At 35.1% G+C, this 19978-nt stretch overlaps 3 protein-coding genes across 3 annotated transcripts; 2 read left to right on the top strand and 1 right to left on the bottom strand.

Moving 5' to 3' along the window:
- The first annotated feature begins 407 nt into the window (after nt 1-407).
- On the top strand, nt 408-2089 carry LOC136803740 (FERM, ARHGEF and pleckstrin domain-containing protein 2-like). Its single transcript, XM_067060461.1, has one exon. The coding sequence runs from the start codon at nt 453-455 to the stop codon at nt 1620-1622; it is 1170 nt and encodes a 389-aa protein (XP_066916562.1). The 5' UTR covers nt 408-452; the 3' UTR covers nt 1623-2089.
- A 1136-nt stretch (nt 2090-3225) lies between these two features.
- On the bottom strand, nt 3226-18198 carry LOC136803741 (progressive ankylosis protein homolog). Its single transcript, XM_067060462.1, has 13 exons — nt 18056-18198; nt 17339-17558; nt 16479-16597; nt 15830-15913; nt 14769-14936; nt 13716-13868; nt 13268-13360; nt 12100-12180; nt 10310-10439; nt 5805-5928; nt 5113-5224; nt 3853-3884; nt 3226-3574 (listed from the first exon to the last, which is right to left on the bottom strand). The coding sequence occupies exons 1-13, from the start codon at nt 18155-18157 to the stop codon at nt 3517-3519; spliced, it is 1476 nt and encodes a 491-aa protein (XP_066916563.1). The 5' UTR covers nt 18158-18198; the 3' UTR covers nt 3226-3516.
- Nucleotides 7453-9167, top strand: LOC136803746 (S-crystallin 4-like). The gene is made up of 4 exons (XM_067060465.1): nt 7453-7665; nt 8001-8218; nt 8601-8714; nt 8894-9167. Exons 1-4 carry the CDS (start codon nt 7530-7532, stop codon nt 9035-9037), a joined length of 612 nt encoding a protein of 203 aa, XP_066916566.1. The 5' UTR covers nt 7453-7529; the 3' UTR covers nt 9038-9167.
- Nucleotides 18199-19978: the final 1780 nt, after the last annotated feature.

Genomic DNA, 19978 nt, shown 5'->3' on the forward strand with positions numbered 1-19978 from the left:
CGGGAATTTAATTTGGCGGATAGACGAAAAAGTTTTGTCAGAGGGAATCTAATTTGGTGGTCAACTTGGAAAATTAAATTTGGCACTAGACTTTACCGTAACTTGGTCGAATGTCGACTTCCCTTCTCTAATTCCGACACCCTCTTTATCAGCTGAAATTGATAGAATAGGTTGCAACTATTTTCTTTGCTCAGTGGTCAGAGAGGAATAATCTTTTTTCAATCAGCAATTCAAGCTTTCATATTATTCCTGTCTCTAATGAAGGGTGTGGGAATTAGACGAGGGATGTTGAAGTTAGACCAACTTACGGTAGTTGATCACTTCTATTTTTTTGTTTTGCCAGGTTTCTGCTACCACATTGTATACAATTTTTATTTTGCTAACAATATCTTTTTTTTCCTTTTCAGGTGAAAAAGTTTTAAAATGTTAAGCTAAAACAAATCCAATACAATATGCTTGAATTTCAAATTATTTTGCCGACAGGCCAGTCAATCAACATAATCCTTAAGTCTAAAGAATCAACTGGGAAACATTTGAAAGAAAGTGTTTTTAAAAGTGTAAACATTCTTCTTGATGATAAAGAATATTTTGGGTTGAAATATTCCGATAGAAATGACGATACTCCGTCTTGGATGACTGATACCGATAATTTGAAATCAATGAGCTTTTTAAAAGCAGACTCAAAGCACCCTTCCATGCAATTGTCTGTGCGCATGTATCCACCCAATCCTGATTTTGCCATGTCAACACCAGAGTCAAGAAATCTTTTCAGATGCCATATGAAAAATCTGCTTGTATCTAACAATCTTGGTTGTGATTCAAGAACTCATGCAATGTTGGATGGTTTTGTGGCCCAGTATGAATTAGGGGATTATCATGAGGAAACTATGAAAGCAGAGTATGGCAAAAAGATGAATAAGATCAATATTTATGCACCATCAATTCTCAGTGCTGGAACCCCGATTGGTGAAGCAGAATATATTCAATTAGTTCGTAGCTACCATAGAAAATTATCTGGAGTGAGACCAGCTCAGGCAGATATTTTGTATCTTGGTATGGTGCAGAAACTCCCACTATATGGCTACAAAGTCTATAACATCTCAGACAAAATAAACAAAAATTACCACATGGCAATCTCAGCTCAAGGAATTCATTTCTTTTTTGAATCAACTCTTGAAACATTTACCATTCCCAAACACAGAGAAGCATATCCTTGGGCCTGTCTGGTTTTTGCAGAACAGGAAAGAAATAAAGTGAAATTGGGTTTTTTCAATGACAAGGGAGCATTTTCAGAGCGTTATGTCAAAGTTTCTGGAAAATTCAGCAATAGAAGTGGAGCAAAACTGGTCCAAGATGTTGAGCTTCATAAAGCAAATTTCCTTGATAAGATTGATGGAACCCAAAGTATTGTTTACGATAGCAGAAAGAAGGCTCAAAGAGTCCATTCTACAAAAATCCCAAGAAGAAATTCAGCTTTTAATAGAACAGTGAACACTTTAGGAAGATCGATTAGGTCTTCTTTGAGAATCAACAAAAAGAAACGAATTTCCAGTGAGGCTGACGCGGATTCAGGAACCGTAGATGAATTTGAACTTTCATCTAGCGAAGTACATGCTGATTAATAAAAAAAAGGTTTAAACTCTGCAATTCGTTGGAGAGAGTTTAAAATTCAGAATTGCGGTTTTAATCTTATAGTTTCTTATTTTATTTTCGACAGTTTTTGCCTGTTTTGATGATTTTAACATGCGTTTGTTCATTTTGTTTGATAAAGAAAAAGGGGAAACATAATTCCAAACATATTTTTTATATAATGTTGGTGGAGCAAATTTTTATGTTTTCAAAGCTTTTTCTAAATCCACATTTAAAAAACTGTTTTAATTAAAGAAAAAAAAACAGCTTGAATGTTTAGATTTCTTGCAGTGTGTATTTTTTCCACATGTCATCATGTTCCTAATATAATTCTGTGTTCATAATTTTTTTCCTAATTTATGAAAATTGACACGTTGCATATATTTTGAAAAGTAATTTATTGAAAGACTAAACTTTGCAAATTTTAGCATATTTATTTTTAGCATGTAAGATAATTCATTCCATAAGAATTTTATTTTTTTCGTTTAATGAATCCCATGGACGTTCATTTCTTTTGACTCTCTTTGAAATTATCGTCGAACGTGAAATCTCCTCTCGCCTCAATTATTGGGTAGCCTTGATAGAAGCCTTGTAAAAAGCCTTGTATTGTACTGTAAGGGTGTGAATTTCCTTGACCTATTTGCTGCACCGTGAAAATAGCAAAATTTGCAACAACCAAAAAGAAAAGATTATACTTTTTTCCGTAAAGTGGCTGAAATCAATCTTTTACCCCTTGAAATTTAAACTAACTCCTGAATATTTCAAAATAATTTTTAGTTTTAGTAAAGTAGGCTGTATATGTGGTTGAGTATTGTGGTTCTGTGTTCACTCGTTCTGAATTTTTCAGATGTTAAAACTTTGATTTTAGTTCGTAATTTCTAAGTATAATTTAATAGGATAAATTTTCGAGGGGGTTCAATTTCTTGTGGATTTGGATGTCATCCGCGAAATTAAATCCCAATGGAAATTTTGGTAGCCTTATTCTCGAAAATCATCAAATATTTACCAACACGGAAGGATTGGCGTATAAATGCACAAAATAGTGAAAATATTCTGTGAAAAGAATATAATTTCGAATTCTCGTATACATTATAAAGGAAGAAATTGTAGTTAGCAGCTGGCGAGGAGTGCCTTAATAGATCTAGAGAAGAATCTGTTGATCGGGGTTTTTTTTTCATTAAGCATAAAAATGTTCTTATATTTCACAATTCCCTGAGAAATTGAATGTTTTAGAATACGAGAAGAAGCCTTTATAGTTTGCTCTTATAAAAAGCGTTTAATCTCAGCAAGGTACAACCGGAGGGTTGAAAAATCGTCCTTAATTGAGGAGCACTTGGCCGGATTTATTAAAGTCTAGAACCATAATTCATTAATTTGTAGGAGTCTCGTATAATATTTTTGAATGTTTTAATATAATTTTGTGAAAATTAAAGTTAAAAATTTCAAGATTGCAATAAACCTCACTGGAGCGTCAACGTCATCATAAAAAAACATCAATAAGCAAAATGCAGTCGAAAGTAGTTAGACACTAGTCTAGATTCACAGGCGCCTCTCGATCGGGCTAACGTGCTCAACTGATTATGGAGAAAAGGATCGATCAAATTTTAAAATTTAATTTCTTTCTTTTCCAGTAATAATAGTAGAATGTTAAAACTAAAGGTGAATAAGACCTGTAGAATAGATAAAATGTAGTAAAAACTATTTACAGCTGAGAAAAGTAAAAATATATACAGTCATGTTGCGGTAAAAAAATAACTGATAAAACAAAATTTATATTTTTCAAACTATTCATCGTTTTTGCAGTACAGTATTCAAAATTAAAATTTTGTTAATATGATTCAACCAAAATCATTTGTGTAAGTCAATATTTAGATCAGGATCAAGTAACTAGAACAGTTCGATTTCCTCGTTCTTTGTTTTTTCCAACGAGTTACCATTGGACAACCTGAACAAAACAAACGAAAGAAAATCAATTTAATTGTAATTCATTATAGCGTCCTTGGTCTTGCGAACGGCCTTGCAAAATGTAAACCTAAATTTAAGCAGTGTCTTAAGGGTTCCTCTGTTTGAAATATTCCCAAGTTTTTCTTTGCCCCCCCCCCCCTTTGCAACCCGAGAGTATGATTGTGGTCACAAAAGCAGAGTACTAAGCTTCTAACAATATTTCGAGTGAATTTCTCAATAAACAAATTTCTTTAAAAAATTTAATTTCAAAAAACTTACTCTCCCTCTTCGTCGACCAAACATTCTCTCCTCTGAAGAAGAAAGAAAAATAAAAGGAATGGTTTAATACATTTGCATTAAAAAGAACGCCGTTTCACATACCCCCTGTACTCTTAGGTGCCAAATAAACCCCCCCCCCCCCCCCCGCTTGTGTTAATTTTTCGAAAATTTTCCAACCCCCCCCCCCCCGGACCTTATCAGGGGTCCGTTTATTAATTTTTAAAAATATTTTCAGTTAGCAAAAAGAAGTCGCCTTTATTTTGCTCCAAAAAGCCTGATTTTAGCCTATATTTACCTTATTTTTGGGTTTTCAGAATCTCCCCCGGCAATTAGGTCCCCCTGGTTAATCAAAATTTCGAAAATTTTCCAACCCCGTTTATTTGGCACCTAAGAGTATGTAGCAGAAATCATACTCTGTATCCAGAGTGTATAACACGTATAAATTTCCGCAGATATTGGGTCTGTTTACAGACAGAATACCCTGTGGGGTTGGATCCTCTACCTGCAGGAAAAATCGGTCGTAAGCCTATACCCCAAACACACCACCCAAACCACGGGCACAACACCCACCACCTAACCTCCAAGCAGCTCTTCGTGCTCCACAATGGTTCCGCAAGAAGCGGCATCATATCATAGTTATGAGCGAATTTAGTCGATATTTCGCCATCCATCCGGCTCATTTTCAAAATTGGCGCTGGCGTGATTCTGATATGAGGAGGGGTACCCTGTCTCATTTTTGGAGTTTTATCAGAGTGTCTACGAGAAAATCGGCTCAATATGCTTAACAAAATCTCATTTTCAGTCTTAATTTATGCTTATATATGCTTTATATGCTTCGAGTTGGATTTGTTGATTTTCTTTGGGTTGAAGAAAATTAATTTGGCTCAAGGAATGAAATTTGGCGCCGCAGGTGAAAACCTTTCGTCCAAGAAAGCTCAAACAGCTTTTAAAAGCAAACCTAAAGTCAGATTTTTAGAGAAGCTGCACAATTTTTTTGCATTTCAGCTTAGAGGTAAGCTTAACATTATGCTTATTTTTTACCGAATTTGAGACTGAATATATGCTTATAAACGTTATGCTTATAAAAAAATAAAAATGTATGTGAGAAAGAAATTTATTCTTAAGGAGGTTTTTACTGGAAATTCGGTACGAAAATAGTACGCTTTTAGACTGTAGTAATGAACTGTAGTAATAGACTGCAACAACAAAAGGTTTATCGAAAAAAATAGACACATATACTTGTCATTTCAGATTCCTTACCTTTTTCAGCTTTTCTTTTCTTCCAACATACAAGCAAATAATGACCAGAGTAAAACTGCCAGAAAATATTGTAGTTGCTAATGCTGAGATTCCCATAGTTGCTCCATACAATCTAAAACGTATCAATGAAAGACTTGTTAACTACAATCCCACAGAAAATATTTGAGACAAAAGAGATTTTCCCTGTGAAATTTTAAACACCACGAATGATTTTTAAGCGCATTAAACCAGAGTTGGAAAGTAAAGTTTTAACTCTGAGTTTTAACACGAGGCTTAAGATAGGACCTTAGGATCTCAATATTTAAAAGTTCAAAATTGTTTCGATCACCGAACCCCTCAAAAATCAAAGTATTCAATGGAAGAAAGTGGAAGTGCTAAAATAGCAATTCTCGCCCGCACTTTAAATTCTGAAAAACGTTAAAGTACACTAAAATGTCGATATATTTTGAGCAAGATTGTAGATTCAAAACAGTCTATGCTTTTGAATATTTGAGCTTCAACATTAACTTTTTGGGAAAAATGATCCTGGATTATTCTTACGGTATTCTTTGGTTAGGATCTATATGTAGCATGCAATACATACATCAAGCAAAAATTTGATATTTTTGTAAAACTTTTAGCGAGGGAATAGTTGGCAATTTACCGGTAAAAATGGCCGAAGTTTTCTGGACACAAAAGGGATTGAATCTTACCCAAGTTTAGGATAAGAGACGACTACAACGATCAATGTGATAGTTCTGATAACAATGCCAGGATATAAAAGATGATTCTTTCTCTTCTTGTACACCCATCCTGTCAATAAATCTCGAAAGCCAGCTGAAATGAGACGTAAAAAGTAAATAATTCACCAAGTTTCCAAAAAAATCGCCCATTTTAAGAAAAAAACCAAAACAGAACTGCCCAAACAGATAATTATATTCTAAGTGCTAAAAAAGCATCTACCCTTAAAGGAAGAAATTTTGATGGGAATTTAATTTGGCGGATGAACGAAAAAACTAAATTTTGCGGGGATTTAATTTGGCGGATGGCGGAAAAAAGAAGTTTTGGCGAGAAAATCCCTTCATATTAACATTCCAGATTTAACGTCGAAAATTGCTCATTAAACCTTTTGTTCTCTTGGCTTAGTGACTAATTAAACCAAGGATACACCGAAAATAGGTTGTTTGCAATAAAATAGTATTCAGAGCATCAACATTTATCAGCAGTGAAATTGTTTGGTGTTTGCATAAAATGAAAGAACTGCCTCCACTGTTGAACTGTTAATAAAAACGACTGACTTATAATTACTTTCAATTAAATCTTGCCAACCATGCTGCAATTAACTCCAAATTCAAAGGGTCGTAAACGCTTTGAAAACTGTTTTGGGAGTCAGCTAATTCCACTTAGCTAATCGATTTTCGCCACACAGTCTCAGTGAAAAAGCACCCTAAAGTCTAGATCATTCTAGAACATTCTGGTCGTGTTCAGATCTGAAAGTTTAAGTTTAAGGTTTAAGTGGTACTTTGTTGATATGGGAATTCAATTATAATCACTTTTCTTTTGTCATCATCGATTGGCGATCTCGAGGAATCTCCTTTCCTAACTTGAAATCATGTCATCTTCTCTCTTGAGATACTTTGAAACAAAAAAGATTTCAGGGAATCCCTCTGCAAAACACTAATTCGTGTTCGTTTAAGTCATTACTGCTAGAGATGCTCCGAGCGTCTCTAAGTCATAAATTTCACGTTCTTTTTTCTTCATTTACAAAAGGAGCATGCTTTTCACTTGCGAATTCTGATTTCGTCTATTCAGAAAACTGTAACGAAATCGTAAAAAAACGATTTTTAAACCAGAGGGTGATTCCTTTTTAAACTTTGGTTTAACTAATGAGGAGCGTGCCGTTAGATACAAAAGGAATATAAAAGAAACATGTAGACCTAATTGCTTTAAACCTTGGTCTGAACACGACCTCTCTTTCTAGAACAAAATATTTTGTAATTGCCAGATGGATATAAGTTGTTTGTTATGCAATATTTTTTATGAGAATATCCTCTGGTTGTTCTTGACTTTTTAAGTTAAATGTTCTTAACATGTTCTTATTTTCACCATTTTGTAATAATTTTTGGCCATTTTTCTAAGAAATCGGGTGTTATAGAGCTTGTAAAGCCTTAAAATGTTCTTAATATTTTGGCAGTCAAAGCCTAATGTTTCTTTATATAGTTTGTTCTTATAAAAAACATGTAGTATAGAACATTCTAGAACATTCTCTTTTTAGAACAAAATGTTTTTAATTGTCATGTGGTTATAAATTGTTTATTATTTTGCTGAAGTAATCTAATCCGTTCTTGTATAAATAGACGAGCTACAGAAAGGGGAGGCATCTCATTTCATTACAAACTTTCTAACTAACAGACAACATTTAGTGAGTATCTTTCAAGATGGTGAAGTACACGTTGAACTACTTTCCAGCAGCTGGACGAGGAGAAGCAATCAGGTTGATGTTTCATGCTGCTGGAGTTGACTTCAATGACAACCGAATGGCTGGAGAGGAGTGGGCCAAAAATAAACCAGATGGTAAGTTTTGACATTTTGAACTTATCTTTTATACTGTTGCAGATCCACTCATACACCCTGTATCGTTGACCCAGCCAGAATTTAAGAGGGTCAATTGCTGTTTGTGTAGTTCTAGTTAGTTTTTAAATTTACTTCTAAGTGCTATCAAAAAATAAGTTACACGTTTTTTATAAAGCTTAGGGTAGATTTCTGTGAACCTCATTATGCTTAGCAAAATGAATTTTTGAGCCTCGATTTGCTTATAAGCGTTATACTTGAAAAAAACGTGTAACGTGTTTTGATGGTTCGGTCAAAACCTTAATGTTTGACCTGAAGTGTTTTTCATTTCGTTTTAGCTCGAAGATTTCCACTCCATCAAATGCCTACTTTAGAGGTCGATGATAATGTCATCTGTCAATCAAGTGCTATTGGCCGATTCGTTGCTAGGGAACTTGGTTTCTATGGTAACAGCTCATTGGAACAAGCTGCGATCGATCAAGTTTGTGAAACGTTCAATGATATTGGAGCAGAAATAATCAAAATTATGTTTGGAGGCCATGATGAGGAAACTAAGGTACCACAAAATATTCAAATTTTTTACCCCTATGTTACAGAACCGGTGGAACTCCCACCCATCGAAAAATTTGGTCGAAAATTGGTCACGGTAGAAATATACCTTACAATTTCAGCCCCACACTAGAAACTGACTTTGCTTTCATCCATATTTGAAATTCAATTGCACTCTAAAACAATCCTGATTGATTTTTTTTTTGACCTGAGAAAACAGTATTTTTATTCCCAATGCGGGAAGCAGTTCCAAAGGGCGCCATTTTAAGATCTATGGAGGGCGGACAAAGCACCAATCCTCTTCAGATATCCTTACAGCTTGTAATTTTTGAGTCTATGAGTCTAAACTCGAGTCTAAACTATGAGTCTTTATTGTTTTATCTTTTTAGAAAACAAAATTTGAAGAATTTTACGCCTCAGACAAATACAAGTTGTTGATGGGATTCGTCTCGAAAACTTTGAAGAGACACAACGAGGGAAAAGATTTCATGATTGGAGAAAAGGTAAAATTTAGTTTATTTCACTATATTGTTGACCCCTTTTCAGAACTTATATACTGCTCTTGATGACCCCATAAGTTTTCATGCCAACCTGAGCAAGAACAGTTCTAGAAAAAGCTTGAATTGACTTTTATTTCTACAGGACTTTTTCACTTGAGATTGATTTTCTACCTGTTTTTTAGATTTCCCTGGCTGATTTCGTTTTGGTTGGAGTATTATGTATGATCGAATTAGATTTAAAGGAGTTTCCAGAAATCACAGCTCTTCGTGAACGAGTATTGAGTATTGAGAACGTCAAAAAGTACATGGACACACAGAAAAAGTAACTTATCATTTGTCACGCTATTTATATTATATGTTTTGAACGAATTCAAATTAGGGATTTTTCTGTTTTTTATTATGGTGATATTTGTATATAACGCATTAAATATATTATAAAAAAATACGACAAACTGATGGCATCCGTGTCTGCCTTAAAGAAAAATCGTGACTGGAAAAATTTAACCAGTTACTTTCCTACCGGAAAATTTTTTTTTTCCGCTATCCACCAATTCAAATTCACGCCATGTTTAATTTATTTCATGTTTTCCAAATGTGTGCTCTTTCAAGGCTTAGTTATTAAACGAGTAGGTTGATTGCTAATATAACGATTTTTGGCCAAAAATATCAGTTGTGACTAAATCCTATAGTATTTCCCAATATTATTTCTTATCAGGTTAAAAGTTGAGTATCGGTACACGTTTTTTTTAAAGAAACTAGTTTTACCAAACAGCCTCAATGTTTCTTAAGGAATTGGCCTTTTGAGCGTTAAATGTTTCTTACATGTTCCTAAACATTTTGACATAATCAGCCATAATCAGTTTTGATTGGAAGATTCTTAAAAAAAAATGAGTTAAAAAATGTTATTTTCTTATTCTCAGCCTCAACATGTTTCTTAAATGTTTCTTTTAGTTTTTAAGCATTCTGAGCCTCATGTTTCTTAAAAGTGTGTTTCTTAAAAAAACAAACGTGTATACAACCAGCTAGATTTAGAGTTGGAGCTCTCAAGAGTTCGCTTTTAAGACCCGAAAAAAAAACCCCTCTTAAAAAAATTTAGACTATCCCTCCACCGAAATTTTCTTTTTGAGGTATTTAAGAAATATTTCCGAGATTTTGTTGACTACTACCCTTACGCACTTTCCCTACCCACCCACACACCACGCTGGTCATTAAACAAGCGACCGTAGTAATGAATTTCGGAACCTGACTGAACTTTTTGACTGAAGCAGATATTATGTAAAGTCAATGATAAAGTAAAGCCAAATTTTTAAGATTGCACTTTAAAGAGCGGAAAAAGATGGACTATTCCGTCACAAATACACACGGAAGCATGTTTTCGACTTTTTGACTTCACGAAGTGAATTCTAGGCCCAGGAGTTCTGTGATACGATCCAAGATTAAAGTTATTCATGTTAGAAAGATAAATTTCAGAACTTTTAGGAGCTATGATGGATGTAAAATTCCAAAAACGTACTCAAGGTCAGCCTCATCCCCGTGTATTCCAGGCTTTATTTACATTACTGTTTGACGCCAGAGAATATCATATACTCATAACTTACCAGTGAACGAGAAGACGACGGAGAGTTTCAAAGGAGTGACTGTCAACAAAGCCACATCTTCAGAAACATTGGACACTTTGATGACCAATGGAAGTAGGATATCCGGTATCCAAAACAAAATCAATTGCATCTGTAATCAAAAATACAGGGGAAATAATTCATAATCTGCATGATCTTTTAAGGCGGGTGGAAAATTTTAAAAGTTCTCAGAAAACTCTCCAGTGGTGCATATCATGAATACAGTAGAGTCTCTAAAACTCAATCACTCATGGAGATAACAAATTTGTTCGAGTTAAGGAAATTTTTAGTTATGGAGTAAGGTATTATAAGGTATTATTAACTGAACAGACTAAAGTCTATTCACGATAAGTGTGCACTAAATTTTGCTTTGCTTGTTACTCTTTGTCTCCCGAATAGACGGGGGGGGGGGGGGGGTCCGAATAAGCAGGGGGTAGGAAAATTTTCTAAATTCAAATAAGCAGGGTGGGGGGAATAAGAGGGAGGGGGTAATTTGAAGACAGCATTTTTTTTAACTGATATCAATTTCAACAACAAAAAAGAAACTTCAACAAATGAACACGTAAAATAAGTACCAATACTACGAATAAAAAGGAAATTTTTAACAAGTTTAAGGTCTATCTACACTGTAATAAACTATTGAACTATTCAAATTTAATTAGCGGGGGGAGGAGGGTCTTAATAAGAGCGGGGGTACGTCTATTCGGGAGACAAGAGTATTTCTCACTCAATGCTTTGTCACGCCCAGAATCTTTTCAGAAAAATCTGTCAATCTACTTTACATTCTGTTGAATATTGCAAATTTTTAATTATAATTCCTAATATAAAAGTATATTTTTTGTAGTATTATTTTTCCTAGTAAAAGTAGATTTTTTGAAATCGCCAAGCTTTAAGCTTTCCAAAGATGTAAAAATAACGTTTATACGACCTATCTATAAAAAGTTGAATCTTTTCTTCTTTATTTTTCTTCATGTTTTTTTCAAATTTCACGGAAAAACTAATAGTAAATTAATAAGCTCCTTCCTACCTTCCCAACAATACGAAACTTTTTAAGATTGAAGGATTGGTTGAGAAATGACAAGCAAAGCAAAATATAGTGCACACTTATCGTGAATAGACCTTAGAACACTTATTCGATTTAAGGAGATATTTAAGTTATAGAGGCTCAAACTATAGAAACTCGACAGTAATTCTTGTTTTCAACTTCTGATGACAAAAGAATATGGGTTACACTCGGTAGGGGGGTTTGTAGGGGTTCGAAATACCGTTTTCCCGCGTCAACAAATACCGTCACCGTCTGATTTTAAAATACCGTTTTCCCGTCTTATTTTTCGTCAAATCCCGTAATACCGTACTAAAAAAGGGCCAATCCCGTCACACCGTAAAAGTACAACCCCCCCTCGGTAAACTTCCAACATCTGCTATTTTTTTCGGATGGGAGATGAAACAAGTTCGTACTAAGGTATGACAAATCTAGAGAGTATCACATAAAAATTTGAAGATTTCATCGCGTTTCATAGTTGGTTACCTGTTTTAACTACACAAAAGTGTTTTAAAAACAGGTGAACAAATATACTAAAAAATGGCTATAAATCAAGATCCTTTCGATACAATTCATGATATGCACCATTGCAATGACATCACAGACCCATTAGCTGATTGGTTGTAAGTGACGTAAATTCAGTAAATACGATACTTTCAACCAACCAGCTGTTGGGTCCACAGAAGACAATGTAATGGTGCATATCATGAATAGATATTCAAACACTTACCGAAGCTGAGAATAATGTACAGCAAACACCAAAAATTCGGATGTTCTTTATGCTTACTTCACGGTGACCATTTTCGTCTTTCTATGGAGAGGGAAACATAAGATAAAGGTAAATCATCTGTGAAAGTTAACCCTTTCCGTGCCCATGGCATGTATGTGTTTGACATTGCGAAAACGACAACCCTTTTGCAAAGTAATATTTTCTAGAATCAATTGAGCAGCTGCACAAAAAAACTGGGCAAAAATTTATGAGTCATGTCCCGTATATTTGACATTGCGCCTGGTGGCTAACAACTGGTGATGACAAATATAAATGCCATATCGGCTGCTCAAAATATTTTTTTTCATTTTCTCCCGCCGAAAACAACTGCATCACCTCGAAAATTTTTGTAAATTTTTTTGTAAATTTTCTAAACCATTTTTTCCCCCGTGGGCACGGAAAGGGTTAACTGGAGCTAGACTGGAAATCCAGTCGTTTATAACGTTTTTGTTGAAAGCGGGAAATTTTTATGTCGGGATATGGTTAAAATAAATATATTGATATATAACTATATTGATGCTCCTGTCAAGTTTTCTACTTCCTATTTTTTACTGAGTTAAGTCGTCTAGCATGCTAGACTAACTGGAGCCGGCTTTTTTATGGACTGTGGCACTGATAAGACTGGACTCGGCATCGCAAAAATCACCAGAAAGCTAAGATCAATCAGAAGTAGACTGTAGTCTAGTACTCTTAGGTGCCAAATAAACGAGGGGGGGTTCGAATAAACGGGAGGGTTGGAAAAATTTTTCAAATCAAATAAACGGGGGGGGGGACCTAATTACCGGGGGGTTGGAAAATGGACTTTTAAAAACCCTAAAAAGGGTCTAAATAGACTATAAATTTAGGCTTTTTAGAGTAAAACAAGAAACTTTCCATTTGGGAGCTGGGAATTTTTTCAAAAATTAACAAACGGGGGGGGGGGTCCTAATAACGTCCGGGGGGGTTGGAAAAAAATCGAAAAATTAACAAGCGGGGGGGGGGCGTTTATTTGGCACCTAAGAGTAAAAGTTTTGATGAAACCAGTGGATCGACAGTGAAAAACTGAAAATTAACAAATACGTTTAGTTAATGTAAAAAAAGTGCGTTTACTGAAATTAACAGTAGTGAAAGGAACAAAGTTTGAATTTACCTTTCCGAACGTTGGTTCAAGAGCTTTCAATTCATTCAACCAGCTATACGGTACTCGAGGTACTGAGAAGCAAATAGCTAGGACAGCAAGTTGCTAAAATAGAAATAAAAGATTCAACCTGTGACTTACTGACGAGATTTGGAGGAGTTTTACTCATCATGTGAAAATACCAGTGACATTTTTAAAAACCGTTGGTTTCACTCAACGACTAAGAATCCTCTAACGAATTTGTGCTCCGTATATTACCTGCAGTATTATAGAGGTCTTTAACTCAAGCAAGGGAGATCTCGCATGAGGTTGTTATGGTGAATGCTGATTCAAAAGAAAGATGACTTAATTTTTAACTTTTGTTAACTTTTATTGAGTAGCAAAGTACATGGAAAAAGGTAAAATGGATCTGATAACCCGAGGTAGAATAAGGAAAATAAGGTTTTGGATTCAAACTAACCTCAACAGAATAAGATTCATCAGTACCAGGTGGACGTTGCCTGGATACGAAGACATTGATGACTGGTCTAGTACATCTTTGAACCAAACGCACTGCCAGTAATGGGAGGAACATCTTTAAAATGGTCCACATTTTTAAATCACCTTCTTCTTGCTGCGAAAGAATGGAAACTAAGGTTATTTGAAAATCTTATCTCGAATCGTGTGAGTTGAGGGAAGTCTAAAACATATTTTAACCCAAACACACAGATTCCTTGGGCTCTTTCAGAAAATGTCCGTACATGGGGGTGGAGGATATATTGTCCGGGGGGAGCGAAAAATCATCAAAATTTGCCTTGTCTGGGGGGTAAATTTGCTCTGTCAGGGGGCAATTTGGGTCGTCCAGGGGGTCAACTGATGCTTGTCCGGGGGGGGGTAAAACCCGTTGTCCGGGGGGGGGGGGCCAAAAGTCACTTTGTACGGGAGGTAAATCACTGAAAATTGTTATATCCTCCACCCATCATATTCAAATTTTTTTTGGAAATGCCCCTTTAGTTTTTTCGCTGCTTGCCATAACATCGAAATAACGCTTCACGCAAAATATGTTGTGAACTTGCCGTAACTCACAAAAGGAGTGACAATGAGAATTATTACAGTCACAAAGCTGACAAAGAGATTTTTGTTTAATGACAACAAAAGAACAAAGCAAGGTCGTCCAATGGAGTCACTCGAGGACAAAGTTACAAAAAAGTTTAATGTCACTAAAGAAAAATCCTAACGTTGATCACCGATAGTCGTCGTAACGATGATCCGGCTAAAGCTGCAAGTACAAGTAAGTACATGGGGATATGATTTAAAAAAATCAAATACTACCCCCTGTAGAAGTATACGAACATAATGTTCGCAAATTCTTGGGAAATGTTTTATCTGGCGGATAGTATTCGATAGAAAAATGCATAAGTAAATGAAAACAGTAGGAAGAGTAAAGCAGTTGTTAAGGCTGGTGAAAGCCTAGATAAAAGTTGCAAAAATAAAGGAATATAGTAAAACCGAAGAAATGTCAAAACTTTCTTACAGTTTGAGGGTCAAATATTCCTTCAGTGATTTCTTTATTGATGTATTTGTAATAAGCTGCCAAAATGATGGTCCCTCGAACGAATTGTGAAATGTAAGCAGCAGTGATGGCGATATATAAAGTGTTGATTTGAACGTTCGCAGAAACGAAGATGATAACAACCAATACCTTTGTTGGAGAAAAAAATTAATTAATGTTCGCAGTTCAATAGATAATGAGTACCTTATCGGGGAAAAAAATTTCGGAGTTTTATTTAATCGGGGTTTTTTTTCGTCGGGGAAAAATTTCGTCACCTAGAGGCATTTTCGTCACTTTCCCCCGACCAAAATTCAAATTCGTCACTTTTCCCCTCGACCAAATTTACTATTTTAGTCAATTTCACCCAACTAAATTGTCCAAATGAAATGGTTTCCTTCACTAGCTCGAAAAAAGATCTTGTAATTCGACGTTTAAATCATTAATTTCGGTTAATAAAGGTATAAAAATTTTAAATTTTAATTTTGCTTGGGTTTAGAAAATCGGGTAAAGTTTTTGTCGGGGTTAAAAAAATCGGGTAAAAGTTTTGGTTGGGTGATAAAATATCAGGGAAGGAATTCGTCGGGGGAAAATTTCGTAACCCCCTCAAAATTTTCGTCACTTTCCCCGACATTTTTTTTCCCCGACAAGGTATTTAGACTACCCGTCTGAGATAATCTCTGAGCAGATGCATCCCTTTAAAGGGACTTTAAGGACTTTAAAGCATAAAGTTGTGTGCACAGAATGGATTATGAAATTACATCTTGTGGGGGTAAATAACTATTCACTCTCTAAACCTCATACTCTCATTCATCAAAGTTGATCGCCCCTTCGAGAGGGAGGGAGGTTTCAATATGGGTTGATGTGATATTTGATTCATTTCAAAAGTGGGATGAACAATATTTCTATTGTTAGTCATTTAACCAGGGTATGAAGACGGGAAATTTCATTCAATTGAGATTGTCATTGGAGTCGACCCCACTTGATCGTATAGAAGGGGTGTTTTGTAACCAACTGGGCAGCTTGATATTATTACAAAATTTTACTTTAGTGGCGATGTCCATGACACATGATAAACCAATCACCAGGCTGTATTTGAATTTGCATAACAATCCGAGGTGTGGCCAAATCTGAAATAAGAGCATTACGTCATTATAAGCTTTAACATACGTCAGGTTTTGACGTAATGGAATATATAAGAGTCACTCTTTAAAGTTGTTGCTTATTATTTCTAAGCTTTTTACAGACTCTGAGGCAGAAATTTTACACCCTTAGAATGCAATTTTTTTTCTCATCTGATTTCGAACCTTACAGTACACTTTGGAAAGCTTGGAAAATATACCCTAAATATACCACGTGTGGTAGGTCATTTACCTTGAGCCCCCCCTGGAAGCAGTTTCTCAATCGCCCAGCCAAAGCAAAATCTTTTGATAGGTGTTTATTTGAAAGTGGTGCTCTAATGGTACTACTACTCGATAATCACCCATATGATTGAAGTCGTTTGAATCAACTTTCCTAAAAACTTCTATTAAATATGGCGGATATAGCTTACTCCTGCGGGTTTATAAAGGTCAGATTTTATTAGCCCCCTGTAATTTATTTTCTTTTACACAAAGTTTTTTCTAAGAATAGTATATTTAGTCAGACGACAAACTCTAAAAAGTTAGGAGCAGCATCGTACAAGTATAAACTTACAAACGAATCAATGACAGGATAAGCAGAGAGAAGCAACATAGCTTTCCTTGTTTGAACCCCCGTCTCTGTGTCCACTTTATGTAATCTGTCCACTACATATACGCCGAATTCTGTCGTACCTAGAAATATAAAATAAAGTATTTTTTTAGTTTTAAAATTCTGAACTGATTTAGAACGCCATTGAGGTGCTCCCTTGAAAATTCTTTTAATTTCATTTTAGATATCTTTATACACCTATTTGAAAGTATGTTTAAAAATGATTCCGTACCTAGAGAAAATAAAGTCTTCTTTAGTTTTGCACTTTGAAACTGAAAAGTTATGTCGTCGAGTTGTTCATTTGAAAAATATGTTTCCATAAAATTTCATACCTTCGTTGTATAACTAGGCGATTTACATATCCCCCTCATGACAAGACACACCCTTCTCACACACCCACTGGAACCCCTTTTCACTGGAAAAATTGACTAAAATATCGTCCCCGGGGGAAAATTATCCTCCAACTTTTGTCCGCACTGAAAATAAACCATAAATTAATCCTCGGCAAAATATAATGCTATTTTTCCCATCCCCACTGAATATTTTGACTTGAAAACAAAACCAAAAGGATTTAATCCCGACTCATAAAAAAACATGAGAATATCAATCCTCATCGTGTTTCAGTCCGTTATTTTTAACCCCCCCCCCCACTTGCTGAAAAAATCCTACCGGGTCTGAGAGAATGGAGTGTGATGAGAAAGAAGATGGTTCTAAAGTGTCCTTTGATAGAGGTTCCGTTCGAGTCCCAACCATACTCCGTATTTTAAAAGTAAAACAAACAAAAGAAATAAGAAATCATAAAATCCTAAAAAATGAATATTTACCAGATACAACTAGTAAAGATGCTGACACCAAAGCCAATAGGAAATTGAAGAATAAAAGTTTTCGACGATCTTTTTGATTTCGTACCAAAACAAGATTCATATATTTGGAATCTTCTAAAGCACCAATGAGGAAATATAGGATTTTGTATGCGATTGTGAACGCAGCAAGTGCCACTAAACCTTCTCGAGTGGATTTAGCCACCAAACTTCTGTTCAAAGCCTACATAAGTGGGAGCATAATGAAAGTTTAGTTTACGTATTTCAGATGATCTATGATGTATTACAAACCTTAAAAAAGTTATTTAAAAGCGGATCCTAGATTCGTTATCTTAGCCCATTTCTTTTGTTTTAAGGAAATGCAGAACACATAGTTTGCATGTCACTGCTTTAGAATAGAAAATAAAATAATATCTTAGTTCTTCTTATTGCTGCCTTGATTACCAACAATTAAGGTAGAAAAAAGCCAAACAGTTTTTCATCACTGCATACAAAAAATTTGAGATTCTTGAATGTTTGCCAATATGCGAGATTTCTGATAACATAAGGGAAAAAACTCTTACCAAAATGTTAGCTCCAGAAATACTGGAATTTTGAATCGGAAAGGGATCGCCATGGATGCCATGCTCTTAGCTGCTGCTAGCCAAGGTAATGATGGCCTCAGACATACTATGATGCAAAAAAGGATCGGAATAAAAGAAAAGCCAAAGAAAATTATACCTGCTCCCCGACATCTTGTACAGTGGCAGTCAACGCAAGCGGTGCCAGAAATTTCGTCAATTTCCAATACGGATTTTTTGATAAGCCATTCAGAATATTCATCTTTTCTCTAAAATGCTACAAATAGCAGAGTGTTCCCAGCTGGTACATAATGTTGTCTCAACGTACATTTAATGTTTTATGGACGTTGCAAGCATTAGAAAAACGTTAAAACAACGTTGTGTGCCAGCTGGGTTAGCTTGATCAGGATTCGAAATGAAATACAAGGTTAATAGAAATCGGAACTTGCTTTATATAAAACAATTTTGCAGACCTATGCAAAAGTTTTCGGACAAATCAATCAGCATGGCCAAGGTTAAGTGAACTACTAAAGAATTTGGACAAGTCAAACATGTGCATCAAGGTACTAGTATAAAACAATTTAAAAGGAAAACCCTCTCTCTATGGTGACGATTCAAAGAAATGAAATCTGGAGATAAATTTATTTATTAAAGTCTCTTGGCATTATTGAATGAGCTACATATATTTAACAAAATTGAATAGAAAAAGGTATACACGAGAATAAAAAATTTAGAAGTCATGTAAAATTCAAAAGCTCGCGTGTAACTGAACCAAGCAAACCTAACTCTACTAAATTTCTACAAAAATTGAAGATAAACGCAATGATGGATTATGGTAATTGAATTAATTACATTGACATTGTCTTATTACTAGTGCAAGTAAATTTGCTTCCATCATTACAAGAACACAAGTCTTTATTGCGTAAGCCCAGCTGGCTCTAGCAAGATCTTGCTTTACTGAACATTATATTTTCAAATGCGGAACATATGCAAACTACGATATGGATCAAAAGCGCTGACTTAGACGATATTCGAATCATGAATAACTTTATGCAGTAAATATACACTGAAGCAAAACAGCAATATTTTCATAGCAATACTGGGTCTTTATTGTGTAGGTCTACCAGGGATAACTACAAAGTACATGTTGTAAGTATCAGTGTTTAGTGCACACGTGACTGCTAATCCTGGTTCTATTCATGAGACAGCAAAAGTATCTAGGCGATTTTTGATAATCTTTTAAGTCTAAAAAAATCCATTAAATTTCAAGCTGATTGCCAGGGAGGAATTTTCAATCAGATAAGAAAAAGTGTAATCTCTGAGTAGATTGGGCAAATCCAGAAAAGAATTGTACCCCCTATGTTAAGGAGGTCTTTTTTGGGAAAGGTGACATTTTTTGGACCGACCTGGATTTTCGACCCCATTTTACTGACCAGCCTGAATTTTTGTACTTAAAAAAACCACGTCACACCCCTTAACATAGAGAGTACAGACTTTTTCTGGAATAGCCCCTTCTGATTATTCTATACGGCATTTATGCACTCTAAAGGCAATGGCTCCGTAAGATCTGATCACATAAAAAAAGATTCAACTCTATCCCTCGGATAAGCTTTATTGGAAAAATCGTATTATATCTCAAGTCTATACAAGTTTCTTTATACAATATATGAAAAATCAACTCCAATTATTACCAACTTCTATGTACTATTTCCTCAAGAAAAATCTTTCAAGATTATTACATAAAGGTCAGATGACTGTCTACAGCTGTGCCTGATGCGTAAATGAAAAATCACCCCACATTGTAAGACTTTAATAGGATTATAATGCGAATTCAAGGGTAATTCTAATGAGACATAAGCAGTACTACGGAAAAATTGATTAGTCTAGTAATTGTGTAACATGCGTTTGAAACTTTGTTTATCGAGGGTAGAAGTCACGATCTAGTTCACGTGATCTTATAAAAATTATGCAATATTAGATGGGTATTTTAGCAGAGACGTTTAACCCTTCGAGCATCTTCCTATTTTTTTACGAGGGGAAGCATCTTGGGTGGGGGCCTCGAGCCCTGAGAAAGAATGCTAAG

The sequence above is a fragment of the Clytia hemisphaerica genome, unplaced genomic scaffold, assembly GCF_902728285.1.
Source record: "Clytia hemisphaerica strain Z4C2 unplaced genomic scaffold, Clytia hemisphaerica genome assembly, whole genome shotgun sequence".
NCBI lineage: Eukaryota > Metazoa > Cnidaria > Hydrozoa > Leptothecata > Clytiidae > Clytia > Clytia hemisphaerica.